The 12,968-nt window shown below is 31.5% G+C and overlaps 8 protein-coding genes across 10 annotated transcripts; 3 read left to right on the forward strand and 5 right to left on the reverse strand.

Annotated features, from left to right (window-relative positions):
• Positions 1-13: 13 nt before the first annotated feature.
• pins (G-protein-signaling modulator pins) lies at positions 14-2,851 on the reverse strand. Of its 3 annotated transcripts, XM_075736018.1 has the most exons (9): positions 2,687-2,831; positions 2,502-2,578; positions 2,315-2,444; positions 2,110-2,245; positions 1,916-2,058; positions 1,733-1,856; positions 1,559-1,674; positions 425-1,502; positions 14-356 (listed from the first exon to the last, which is right to left on the reverse strand). In XM_075736018.1, the coding sequence occupies exons 2-9, from the start codon at positions 2,548-2,550 to the stop codon at positions 246-248; spliced, it is 1,887 nt and encodes a 628-aa protein (XP_075592133.1). In that variant the 5' UTR covers positions 2,551-2,578; positions 2,687-2,831; the 3' UTR covers positions 14-245. The 3 variants fall into 3 exon arrangements, with proteins under 3 accessions (XP_075592133.1, XP_046909187.2, XP_046909195.2); XM_047053231.2 differs by having other exon boundaries at positions 2,315-2,578; positions 2,687-2,851; XM_047053239.2 differs by having other exon boundaries at positions 2,315-2,578; positions 2,671-2,846.
• Positions 2,852-2,911: 60 nt separating this feature from the next.
• LOC124490871 (uncharacterized) lies at positions 2,912-3,851 on the forward strand. Its single transcript, XM_047053438.2, has 2 exons — positions 2,912-3,654; positions 3,719-3,851. Exons 1-2 carry the CDS (start codon positions 2,968-2,970, stop codon positions 3,842-3,844), a joined length of 813 nt encoding a protein of 270 aa, XP_046909394.1. The 5' UTR covers positions 2,912-2,967; the 3' UTR covers positions 3,845-3,851.
• On the reverse strand, positions 3,756-4,882 carry LOC124490986 (single-stranded DNA-binding protein, mitochondrial). Its single transcript, XM_047053576.2, has 5 exons — positions 4,713-4,882; positions 4,567-4,636; positions 4,243-4,480; positions 4,096-4,181; positions 3,756-4,034 (listed from the first exon to the last, which is right to left on the reverse strand). The coding sequence occupies exons 1-5, from the start codon at positions 4,755-4,757 to the stop codon at positions 3,946-3,948; spliced, it is 528 nt and encodes a 175-aa protein (XP_046909532.1). The 5' UTR covers positions 4,758-4,882; the 3' UTR covers positions 3,756-3,945.
• Positions 4,883-4,969: 87 nt separating this feature from the next.
• LOC124490747 (tubulin gamma-1 chain) lies at positions 4,970-6,683 on the reverse strand. Its single transcript, XM_047053300.2, has 3 exons — positions 6,507-6,683; positions 5,308-6,434; positions 4,970-5,240 (listed from the first exon to the last, which is right to left on the reverse strand). The coding sequence occupies exons 1-3, from the start codon at positions 6,553-6,555 to the stop codon at positions 5,046-5,048; spliced, it is 1,371 nt and encodes a 456-aa protein (XP_046909256.1). The 5' UTR covers positions 6,556-6,683; the 3' UTR covers positions 4,970-5,045.
• Positions 6,684-6,728: 45 nt separating this feature from the next.
• On the reverse strand, positions 6,729-7,812 carry LOC124490975 (single-stranded DNA-binding protein, mitochondrial). The gene is made up of 5 exons (XM_047053565.2): positions 7,673-7,812; positions 7,557-7,611; positions 7,242-7,476; positions 7,101-7,174; positions 6,729-7,026 (listed from the first exon to the last, which is right to left on the reverse strand). The coding sequence occupies exons 1-5, from the start codon at positions 7,709-7,711 to the stop codon at positions 6,893-6,895; spliced, it is 537 nt and encodes a 178-aa protein (XP_046909521.1). The 5' UTR covers positions 7,712-7,812; the 3' UTR covers positions 6,729-6,892.
• Positions 7,813-9,863: 2,051 nt separating this feature from the next.
• Positions 9,864-11,391, forward strand: LOC124490841 (uncharacterized). Its single transcript, XM_047053408.2, has 4 exons — positions 9,864-9,967; positions 10,083-10,173; positions 10,239-10,388; positions 10,469-11,391. The coding sequence occupies exons 1-4, from the start codon at positions 9,881-9,883 to the stop codon at positions 11,119-11,121; spliced, it is 981 nt and encodes a 326-aa protein (XP_046909364.1). The 5' UTR covers positions 9,864-9,880; the 3' UTR covers positions 11,122-11,391.
• Positions 11,392-11,456: 65 nt separating this feature from the next.
• Positions 11,457-12,197, forward strand: MsrA (methionine sulfoxide reductase A). Its single transcript, XM_047053510.2, has 2 exons — positions 11,457-11,649; positions 11,725-12,197. Exons 1-2 carry the CDS (start codon positions 11,461-11,463, stop codon positions 12,154-12,156), a joined length of 621 nt encoding a protein of 206 aa, XP_046909466.1. The 5' UTR covers positions 11,457-11,460; the 3' UTR covers positions 12,157-12,197.
• Positions 12,180-12,945, reverse strand: LOC124490915 (oligoribonuclease). Its single transcript, XM_047053500.2, has 3 exons — positions 12,722-12,945; positions 12,459-12,666; positions 12,180-12,397 (listed from the first exon to the last, which is right to left on the reverse strand). The coding sequence occupies exons 1-3, from the start codon at positions 12,932-12,934 to the stop codon at positions 12,180-12,182; spliced, it is 639 nt and encodes a 212-aa protein (XP_046909456.1). The 5' UTR covers positions 12,935-12,945.
• Between the last annotated feature and the right edge of the window lie 23 nt (positions 12,946-12,968).

Consider the following 12,968-nt stretch of genomic DNA (forward strand, 5'->3'; position numbering starts at 1 on the left):
CAAGTTTTAATTGTTTCGAGTGGTTGAAAAATGTTTTTATTTTTTTCAAAATGAAAGAGGTCGAATTAATAGGGTTTACATCGAATTAATCGTATAATAATCATCATCAAATATATTACAGAAATCGCAAACTAAGTCATGAAAAACAATCGGTGGCAGTTATCATCATCAAACAATGTAATAAAATTTTTATGGCTGCAAAACTTTTATCTGCGAATGAAAATGGGTCTGCATCTTATTCATAATTAATCAACAGTACTTGGTGGTAAAGCACTACGTTGATCTTCGATTCGATTAGATTGAAAACGCATGATTAGATTGAAAAAATCTTCATCTGGTACTGTTGGGGCAAATGTCTTAATTCAAAAAAAAGTTATAATGATTATCGATAGATTTATTTATCAAATATGCTAATAATACTTACTGGTGTATTACTTTGCGTTGAAGAAACACTGATTGGCCTGTCTATGGTACGTTTTTCAGATGGTCTCTTCAATAACAACCCCGATGATGATGAGGGCATCTCGCTACGTTGATCTTCTAAACGACTTGCTTGGCAACGTATGAGCATATCGAAAAAGTCATCATCTAATGCATTTCGAGCACCAATGGTATTCAATGAATATTGACGCTGTGTGCGTTTTTTAGTCAAATTATTTTGTTGAGTATTATTAACCTTATTAGTGAAATTGGATTGAAGACCATTAGAATTGTGCGTGGTCGTACGTGTGGGCAATGTAGCTCTTTGATCATCCATGCGACGTTCTTGCATGCCAGCAATCAAATCAAAAATTGCTTCATCACCACGGATGTTGGTTTTCTTTTTGTTATTATTTATATTATTATTATTATTATTACTATTAGTTTCATCAATGAAACTAACAGTTTTGTTTGGAATGTTCTCTTTGTTGGACAGAATTTCAATTGAACATCTTTGATCATCCATACGTTTACTTTGAAACTTTGAAAGCAATTCAAAGAATTCATCGTTTCCTTTTGAAACACATTCGAAACTGGCTGCCCTAGTTCTATCTTTCATATTTGAAGCGGTTGATACTTCATCAACATTTTTACGTTGATCTGGTGTGAGGTTGAGTAATTCAAGTTTATTCATACTAATACGTTTAGGTCGCATTATATTCTTCACCCTTTCGTTTGTAGCCGATTCAAGATTAAGTTTTTGACGAAGTTTGCTGATACTGATTTCAGCATTTTCTTGTCCAGTCAAATCTCCAATTTCTTTCGAAATTTCTAAATGTTTTTGAACATATTCCATTGCTTTTTGATGATCACCGATCGCTTGTATAGCGTTGCTCAAACTCCAATAGGCTCGACCCTCGCCTATCCGGTCATTTATTTTCTTGGCTATTGCTAAATGTCGTAGATAATATTCAATAGCCATATCGAAATTTTTCAGCAAAACATATGTGTTGCCTAAACTATAACATGCTTGAGCTTCAATCAATTGATCTTTCAATTCTTCAGCCAATAATAATGTTTGTCTACAATTAAAAGAATGATTAGAGTCAAAAGATATCGTATGAAATAATATACGAACTTGTAATTTTCAATCGCTTTTTCGAATTCACCGAGAAATATATGAGCATTTCCTAAATTACAATGGGCTCTTCTCTCCGCTGCTCTATCCTTGAATTGTACCGCAATTTCCAGACGCTTAAATAAAAAATTTTTGATATAATCATAATACTTTAACAATTTTTTTCATACAAACCTTTTGATGATATTCGACAGCTTGAGAAAAATTTCCCAATAAATAATACGTATTTCCGAGATTTCCGTATGTTCGACCTTGTGCTGAATGATCACCCAAATTGATCATTAGCTCTAAATTTTCTCTATTATTTACAAATCAAATAAATGTGTGTCAAATTAAACAATAAACAAAAAAATATACTTGTAATATTTAATAGCCATTTCTAAACATCGTTCGACATCCTCTGGAAAATTGCCTGGATCATGACTTCCAAGATGACCAAGATTTTTGGCTTTCGTATGATAAATATTTCCCAGGTTGTAAAGAGCTCGTCCTTCACCAACCTAGTTGAATCATTAAAAAAAATTACGATTTACATCACATTTAAATATTACCTTATCGTTTAATTCGCGGGCAATATCAAGATGTTTTTTACAATAAGACACGGCTGAATCATATTGATTCATCATTTTTAATGTGTTACCCAAATTGCCACTCGCTTTTGCTTCGCCAATCCGATCATTTATTGATCTATATTTTGATGGATAAAATTTTTTTTTTATCAGATGAATATTCGAATTAAGATTCTGTCATTATTACTTGGCAACGGATAGATCCAATTTATGATATTCCATAGCTTTGGAATAATTGCCCAGATAAAAATAGGCATTACCCAATTGTGAATAAATGGCTGATAATGTTTTCATGTCATTAGTACCACATTTTACAGCTGCTTCAAAGAATGCAACACCACCATTAAAATCACCAACTTTGCATAGGCGTTCACCTTCGAGCGCCAATTCTAAACAAGAGACGGAATCCATGCTTGAAGCCATGTTTAATCATTAAAAAACACAGATTAATCTATAATTTGATTGAATTATTATAAAACCAATTATTACAAAACGAAATTAATGACAAGACAAGACAAGATGAAGAAAAGTAAAAAGACATACGGACACATAAACATACATTGATGAGAAAATGATGCTACTTGAGAGGAGGCAAAAGTATCAGAGGTTTTTTCAAGACCTAGCTAGGATACACAAAATGATGAATAGCAAAAAAATCCCTAATTATAAGTTGCGCGCGTCTTTCGGTTACATTTACATCAAGTTCATTGGCTCATGGGCAATTGGAAATTTTCTTGGATTTCTCAACGGATATTTTCGCTATATAACTGCCGCATGGTGTCGCTCAAATATGTTTCAGAGTGTATTTTTTTCGTACAATTTGACATGCATGGATAATGTATGCCATACGATTTTGATTTGCTATATTATTATTGTCCTACTAATAAACCTAATGATAGTAATATGGATAAATTCAAACTTGAATATGAACGATTTTTTGATCAATTCAAAGATAAAACATCAATTGTTACGAATACTATTGATCTTACCCGCTGTGATGATGATGACGACGACGATTATGAACCGATTATGAAACAGCAATATAATTCAAACGATAAACTACCTCAACAAAATCATGAAATATTCAGCTTTTCATTCGAAGAATTTCTGAAATTTTTTGAAAAATTTAAATTTGCCCATTTGATAGCATGGATGATACACAAACAGGATACGAAATTCATACGAGAATGTTTTGATGAAACAAGCGAATTCATAGTGAACAAAATGTTGTCAAAAAATTCACTAGAATCGCGTATATTTGCGTTCTACGTTCTATATGCATTGTGGGCAATGTTTTGTAGGATTCATCCTTGCATACCATTTCGAATTCGATTAAATCAACAAATGTCATTTTCTATACAAGGTTTAGTTGCCGATTCATTGAAACTGAATCAATTTGATATATCGATCGCCTACCGAAAAATGGTCACTAATGGAGCATTTGCTTATTGTCAATCGATTACATTATTAGGACCATATTATAAGGACTATATTTATAAATCACCCAAGTTGGATCTCAATGAAATGGTAAAATTTCAACATTTAAATTTCATTATTATAGTAATTATATCTTATTTCTTAATACCAATAGAATCCGTCCAATTTTTATAAAGAAATTGAATCAAACATGGAATACTACGAATCTTTATTGAATGGATTTAACAATATAGATTATTCATCTATGAAACAATGTTTTGCTGATATTAATAAAAAGTAATTGTTCAATTATTTTAATGATGAAATGAAAAATTCGTCTAATAATTTCAAATGAAGGCAACGAATTTGTTTTTCCAAATCGTAAACAAGACGGTGTTATTTTCAAAACTGTTCTTGCTTTTCGACTATTTCAGAATCGCTTTCGATTTTATTCATATTCATTCTATTGCCTGTGATGAAGACAACATTTTCTAAAAACAAAGAAATCATAATTATGTACTAATTCCATTAATAGATATAAAATAATCTTACCCGCAGTTATGTTTGTGAAATGAATATTCCCATGTTCACCTTTACGAACGTTATAGTTGATTTTTCCTTCGACAAGCACACGAGATCTGTGATTATGAAAATTTTTGTTAAATTTGTTTCCACTAAAACCTGATCCAATAGCCATACCCTTTTTGTACAACTTGTATAGTTTTTTGTACCAATCTTGGAATAAACACCTGAATCTTATGAAATTCCGATCGTTTAATCAATTCATTAGATCGATTTCGACGAAGTTCATTTGTAACCAATGTAAAAGAAGCCAAATCTACATTTTCTAATCTGGTTAATGAGGCTGGGCCGGTGGCTCGTCCTAATAGTGTAACACGATTCAGACATTTAAAAGTATCCACATTCTCCAATTGGGCTAAAAGTTTGAAATGGGAAAAATATTCGTTTGAATAAAAATATTAATTTAAAAAACATAAAAATTAGATGAAACATTCATTCTACCTTGTTCTGAATCGGAACTTTCGCCGGATAAATTTCGTCTGCTGATTATCTGACTAGATCGAAAAAAATCCTTTGAGCCAAAAAAAAATTTAATATTTTATAGAAATAAAGATTTGAGATAAAAAAAATAACGAATGGCCACTTACATTCAACATTGATCTGGCCACATTGAATCGGGATAGACTGGACATGATTATAACGAGATGATGGTAAATAAATCGATTTATATCAAATTAAATTAATGAAAAATATCTGCATAGAAACATCAATCTTACAAGCATGGATTTTTATGCATGTGCAAAGAACATGAGTTGAATGCACACAAGCATGCTGCACAGAGTTTGGTCAAATATGATGTTACCATCTGACAAGCAAATTCAAAAAATTCAAAAGAGCAAGAACATTTAATTTTTAATTTTAATCTTTTTCGATTAATTAAACGATATTCAAAAAAAAATATTGAGGTACAATAATGATTGTTATTTATAAAGTGCCAATTCAAGATAATTCGATTTTGAGGCAGCATTATATTCATCAATCAATTCTTGAACGACAACTCTAGAATTATCAAATTCATCCAGATTTTGTGAGAAAATTTCCTCGTTTTTGAAACGATCCAAAAATGCTCCTCGTTTCCTGAGTTTGTCATATTGTGATACAATCCGTTCGAATAGCTAGAATATTTATAATATAAAAAAAATTTAGCAAGCATTCAAGGAATTTTAAAGTGATATTACTCACATGAGCAATCGAAGTGTGATTGGCAATTAGTAAACCTGAAACTTTATTTGAAGTTTGTATGTATGGAGATTTTCGTGAAAGGGCTACTTGAATGTTTGCCGGACCCCATTGTATAAATGGGATTCGCTTTGATTCACGAATTCTAGCTAAACTTTTGTTGACTTCAACCGGATCAGCTTCACCTTGAATAATATTCAATATTGAAATATAGCAATGGTTATCGTTTTTGGTTTGTATTGGTGTGGAGACCATCATATTTTTATCATCAAGCAATCGACGCATTACATCCATGACAGTTGTCTTACGGACAGATGTTACTTCACTATGATTTTCTTTTTCAGTGGTAAATGGTGTATAGCCAGTCATGAGAAAATGTAGTTGAGGAAAAGGAATCAATGGTACGATCAATTCGGCTAATCGATTATTCATGAAAGAAGGATATCGCAATGTTGAAGTCGAAGCTGACATGATAGTAGAAACTAATGAATTTGTTTGTAACATGTTGGGATTTTCTACGTGTAATTTTTCCACTGCAATTCGAAATAAAGCGGCATTATCCAGAACGACAACACAATCTGCATTTTCGGTCAATCTTCGTAATGTAAGTAGTGAATTATATGGCTCAACAACAACGTCGCTACTTTCTTCTTGACTGGGAAATACGGAGTATGTTTGAATAATCTTTTTAGGAAAACGGTCTTGAATGGTTTCAAGCACATAGGAACCCATACCCGATCCAGTACCTCCAGCAATTGAATGGCACAAAATGAAACCGTCCAAAGAATCAGCACCTTCAGCTTCTCTTTCGATGATTTCGAAAAATTCTTCACTCAATGATTTTCCTTGTGAATATCCAGAGGCCCAAATATTACCAGCACCACCACCATTTTTTGAGATATAAATGTTTTCATTGTTGAATAGTTTTGAATATTTACTATTCATAATACTATTTACAACACGTGGCTCAAGATCCATTAGAATGGATCTAGGTATATAATGTTTATCATCAGATTCATAAAAAAATACATCTCTTCTTTCAATACCAGATTTCTCGGCAAATGGTTCTAATTGTCCATCACAATTGATACCATGTTCGTAACATAATTTTTTCCAAAATTCAAAGCCGACTGATTGAATTGAGCAAAAAAAATTAAAAAATGTTAAAAATCACCAACAAATGAAACTCAAAAATAAGATACCTTGGTTACCACATTGTCCCACTTGTAATGTAATGATTTCTCCAGGCATTATCGATTATTGATGCCAAATAATCAAAAAATGCAATCTGTGATTAAATTGACGGGCAAGCATGCATGCATTCAAGCGCAATATCGTATTGAACGATAAAAGAAAAACGTTTCATTGTATTTCATAATAACGGTCTAGTCGAGTCGATCAGTGCGACCTCTTTTGCAATTTTCAATTATTATTTTTTTTTTCACAAATTCACTAATATCAATTTCAATTTATTTATATTGTTAATTGTTAATTATTATATTGTTAATAATTCGAAAATGATCAACATGAGACTATGGAACGAAAAAAAATGTGATTGGTGACTACAATGTAGTTGTCATGATTGCAATCAATATTTTTCCGAAGCTTGGACATTTTGTTGTTCTTCACCTTCAGTGATAAATTCTTCATCAATTTCTTCGATAATGTCATCGTTATCAAGTTCAAATTGTTGATTGGTACCGGAAATGAATAATATTTTTTCTGTAAGTTTTAAAGTCAAAAAAATAAATATATTTGATTAGTCAATTGGAAGTAATTTTCAATGTAATAAATACCGGCAACTATGTTGGAGAAAAATTGATTTTCATATTTTCGATAATTTAGCTTTCCTTCAAGATATAATCGAGTCCTGGTAATAGATGATTTCGTTATTGATTTTAAAAATTTTGTAATTATTAGTAAAAAATGAACATTACCCTTTTGTAATTAGATTATGAGATTTTTTTGCCAAAAATGGTTGATAGACGAAAACTTTATGATAATCCGAGCGTTTCACAATTTCATTGCTTTTAGTACGACGCAATTCATTTGTAGCCATAATGAATGTAGCATAATTTGTATTATTCAATGGCTTTAAATTTGCTTCAGCTAAACATCGACCAAGAAGAATAACTTTGTTGATACATTTTGAATTATCAGGAATTTTTATCTCTATCATCAATAGGAAAATAGATTTATAATCAAAATTGTTATCAAATAATTTAAACTCTCATTAAATTCAAAACACTAACCGCTAGAAGTTTTTGAGCTAGAAAATCGTAAAGTATCAGATAAAAATCTGGAACGCTGGTTGAAATTGAATAAAAAATTTTAATTTGATACGTTGAAAACAATGTATACAATTTACCAATAGATTATGAAAATTTTTGATATTTTGATGTGCCATTTTTTTAGATGAGAAAAAAGTGATTCCAATCCAGATTGAACAATTTGAATGTTGTATAAAGAATTCAAACACTGATCATGAAAAGCATGTTTTGCAGAGCATATCATCATATGAAATTATGTATGTTCACATCATGTCGTACATGCACGGTACATGCATGTATGCATGCAACAGCCTCAACAGAATTAGTTTTGTTTCATTTTATTTGAGTTGTATTATTTTGCTTCTAACTTTTCTATCAACATTTATATTTATAGTATATAGTTGTTTTATTTGTCTAATTTATAAAATTTCAGATATAATGTCTTCAGATATAATAAATCTTCAAGCCATGAAAGTGAATCAGATACGTCGCCGTAAAAAAGTATTATTGTCAATGCTTCGACAAAATTCTGGCCTTTTATATTCATCACGTAGATTCGGTATATCTCCCAAATTCAAACTTCGTGATCAAGAAGGAGAGTTTGCAAAAGTATTCCCTCAATTAAAATCTAATCCAGAAGCATTCTATGAATATCTTGGCATGTCAGAAAAGACATTCATGCTGATATTAAATGGTATTCAGGATAAAATTACTCGCCGTTCAATTCGAAAGCCAATCAGTCCAGAAGAACAACTATTCGCTTGTATAAGGTATTGCTACAAAATTTTAATTACTGAGTATTTCTTGTTTCATAATTATGTATAAATTTTCAGATATCTAGTACAAGGTGTATCCCATCGTGTTAGCGAACAACAACTTCGTATTGCTCATCAAACAATCTCAGGCATTGTGACTAGAGTTTGTCAAGCTATTTGCGACACATTTATGGAAAAATATTTATCATTTCCTACTGTCGAAGAATTTAAACAGATTTCAAATCGATTTTGGACCACATGGAATATACCGAATTGCTTAGGCGCTATCGATGGAAAACATATTAGAATTAAGAATTCTGACAACAAATATGGTATTTACATGCAAGCTGTCACTGATGCTGATTATCGTTTCATCTGTTGTGATGTTGGTGTCTACAATGGTCAAAGCGATAAGGAATTTTTTTCCAATTCCATATTCGGTCAATCAGTAATCAATCAAACGATACAAGTTCCAACTGAATCAATGTTGCCCATCATCGAGCCGCAGATTGATTTGCCATATTTTTTCATCGGCGATGATAGCTATCCTTTGCGAACCAATTTACTTCGTCCATATCCAGAAAGATATATCAATGAACAGCAAAAAATTTTCAATTATCGACTTAACCAAGCGAAAAGAGTGGCAGAATATTCGTTTGGCGTATTGATCGATAAATTTAAATGCTTGAATTCGTCAAAATTCATGCCTGATAATTCAGACTTTATCGTTCTGACTTGTGTACTCCTGTACAATATGATTCTCACTGAAGAAGGATTCAACTATAACCAAGAAACATTTGATACATTGCGAACCACACATATTGAAAGCTCACAAAAACCAAAAACAAAGAACAACAATCCAACTTTCGATGCTAAACGAATTCGTGATATTTATGCAGAATATTTCTGCAATGCAGGATCCGTTCAATCAAATTCCATAGTGGTCATTCAGCCAACCTATACAGCTACAATTATTTAGCCATTTTATTGTACATAAATTTGTATAATTTTTTTTTTATTTTTTCCCATTAAATTTATTAAATTTTTTACATTGCTGAGTATTAACAGCTTCACAAAAAATAATCATTTGGAATGTTTACAAGCATAACGATCAATAAAACACCGTCGAGTTTGAATTTGAGATCACCAATTTTGCTGGAATTAATTTTCTTCACAACATGATCCTTGCCAAGTATATAATTAAACAAAGGATTCAATGAAAGCTTTTCTCTTTCTGCTTTAAGCATCTGTTTTCTTTTTAGCAAACTTTCTCCTTGTTTTTCCATTGTTTTGACCAATGAATCAACATCCATATAGCATTCTCATTTCTCTGGCCATATTTGTAAAACTTGATGATGTCGATTCTTGCGAGTTTTTATTTGTCCCATCTTTTGATACTCTATTAAGATGTTAGAATTTTTTGAAAATTATGATTATGATCTATTTATCAGAATACAGAAATTACAAACCTGAAATTCTAGTTCCAACCTTTTTAATTTTGATGCTATAAATAACAAATTTGAATAACCAATATAATTTACTGCAAGGAGTATGCGCTTTGTTCGGTTTGGCTATAAATTAGACGAGCATTTATTTTCACAACGTTTGTTGTATATTTTCATTCAGCTCCTTACAACGGTGAGTTCCACATTGAGTTTACGTTGAAATTATGTGTGTGTAGTTTCAGCGAGACTGTACCCTTTACGTCCACATTCAATTTTTATTTTTTTTGTGAAAAAATTCAAAAATCTAGCCAAAATTTGAAATGAATGAAGAAGAAACTATTCACCCGATAGTAGTCGATGCAAAACGTCAGAGATTAATTGAGAAATTTATAGATTCGGGTAACTTTCAAAATTTTATATTGTTAAACGATTGAATTTTCGATAAAAAAAATTTTCATCCATAGGAAAATGGCCACTTGAACTTGAAGTCGATTTTATCGAAGCCCTTAAAAAATGTCCTGCTCTTTGGGCAAAACAAACGGAATCCTTTAAAAATCCTTTGCTCAAGGCATCTCAATTAGAAAGGTTGGGGCTAGAATTTTCCGGTCTATCAGGTTTGTAATCTCGAAATTATGTTGAATAGGTAATAATTTTCAAAAAAATTCTAATTTGCTAATCTACGTTAATTGAATAGAGGCAAACATAGTGTCAAAAATCAAATTGCTAAAAGATAATTTTACACGTGTTCATAAGCAAATAGCAGCACTTGAAAATTCGAATGAAGATCAGATGGTGATTGAGGATAAAATCAAAGCGCTCAAATCAAAATGGCATCACTATGAACGATGCGAATTTTTAGCTGAACATATCAAACATCGTAATAGAGCATCAAAAGATGGAACAAATGAAAACTCGCAAGAATCGACGTCATCAGGTTTTGCAAATATGGTCAGTTGGTTTACTTCGTCGATGTCCTATCCTGAAAGATGGCAAGGAGCTGAAGATCTTCCATTTGTTAAATTTCAGCCTACCGAAAAAATGAGACAACAAAAGAATAGCCATATCAAAAATCAACGATCTCGTTTAATGCAACGTCAAAAAGAGATGACTGAATGTTATATGGATGTTGATTCATTGGTCAAAACAATGGAAAAACAAGAGGAAAGTTTGTTAAAAAGAGAACAGATGCTTAAAGCGGAAAGAGAAAAGCTTTCATTGAATCCCTTGTTTAATTATATACTTGGCAAGGATCATGTTGTGAAGAAAATTAATCCCAGCAAAATTGATGATCTCAAATTCGAACTTGACGGTGTTATTGATCGTTATGCTCGTGAACATCCCAAATGATTATTTTTTGTAAAGCTGTTAATACAGTGGTACCTCGGTTAACGATGGTAATCCGTTCCAAGACGACCATCATTAAGCGAAGCACAATTTTCTATAGCATATAATGGAAAACCAATTAATTCGTCCAGACCTAAGGTTACTTGATAGAATTATAAATCCTTAAAAACTTAATGAAAATGTAACTATTTATTTTTTGAAATTTTCAATTGCTATTATGACCCATTCAGTGATCATTAAAGAAAAAAAATCAGCTTTTAAGCTAAAAGAAAACCACTGTATTTGTTATTTATGGCGTTGTAGTGAGGTTTTGGACTTTGAATTAACGGATATATCACAAGCATGGCACGCATCACACTGGGAATGCAATGTTTTTGGGGCGCGGAAGCAATTTTTGGTTCCCATTTAGGAATAATTAGAACCAGAGTTGGATACTCAGGTGGTTCAACCAAGAATCCAACTTATCGTAATATCGGTGATCATATCGAATCGGTGGACATAGAGTTTGATCCGAACACTATTAAGTTTGAGGTATCGTTTTCGGATAATTGAATTTCAGATTAAAAACTATTTTTAATAATGATCAATATTTTTGCAAATTGATAGGAAATTCTCGAATTGTTCATGAAATCACATGATCCTACTATCAAACATAAACGCCAATACATGTCAGCCATATTCTACAGAAATGCAGATGAAAAAAATTGCATAGAACAATTTTTAGAGTTGAAAAAATCCTACTATTCCTCTCCAATAGTGACTGGAATTGTCCAGCTAGATGAATTTACAAATGCAGAGAATTATCATCAAAAATATTTTCTCCGTAAACATCCATCCATTATGCAAGAAACAGATTTGCAAGATGATTCCAAATTAATTACATCACCATTAGCTGCTAAATTGAATGGAATCTGTGCTGGTTTTGGAGCAATTGATTACATCAATGAACAAGACAAAGCAAAATTGTCACAAAAAACAGCAAATTTATTGGAAACATTTATCAAAAACGGCCCAAACATTGCCGAATGTGGACTTTGAAAAATAATTTTTTCAATGATTGATTAAAGTTTCAAAAAGTATTTTTCTTTATAGTATTTAATTTCTTCGATGCTCTTATTGATATCACCAAGGGCTCTGTGCGGTGTATTTACATTCCAGAATTCGCGATCTTTATACCACATATCTACCAAGACTTTGATTGAGGACACATCTACCATTCGATAATGTAAATGAGAAACAAATTTTGGACAATATTTGTTTAAAAATTGTCGATCCGTTGCTGCAATCAAAAATTAATAAAAATGATTATTCTCAAATAACCTAAATAATTTTAACTTTACCTATTGAATTACCGGCTAAAATTCCCTGTTTGATTTTATTTCTGACCATAAATTCTGCCAACAAGTTATCAGCTTCTTCTATTTGAATTTTGGATCGTAAACATTCTTCATAAAGGCCGTTGCTTCGAAACTGTTTTTGACACCAATCGTTCATCGATTCTAGAACCTGTGAGGAGGCATTGATATGAATGGGATCAAATTGATCCAGCTAAAAACATCAATGTGAGATATTAATTTTACGAATTTCAAAAAATAAACAACACCTTTTTTAAATCCCTGTCGGTGATTACCAAAGCTATTTCAAGCAATTGATCACGATCGACATTCAATCCAGTCATCTCACAATCAACCCAGATAAGTTTTTGAGTCATATTTTTAGATGAAAATTTTCTAAGATGATTATGACCAAGGAATAGCCAATTGGAGATTTTAAATAATGAACACTTAATGATAAACATGATATTACTATAGGACATAAATAAGTGGACATTAAAATTTTAAAGCATGCAT

This window comes from Dermatophagoides farinae, chromosome 2 (genome assembly GCF_024713945.1).
Source record: "Dermatophagoides farinae isolate YC_2012a chromosome 2, ASM2471394v1, whole genome shotgun sequence".
In the NCBI taxonomy this organism is placed as follows: Eukaryota; Metazoa; Arthropoda; class Arachnida; order Sarcoptiformes; family Pyroglyphidae; genus Dermatophagoides; species Dermatophagoides farinae.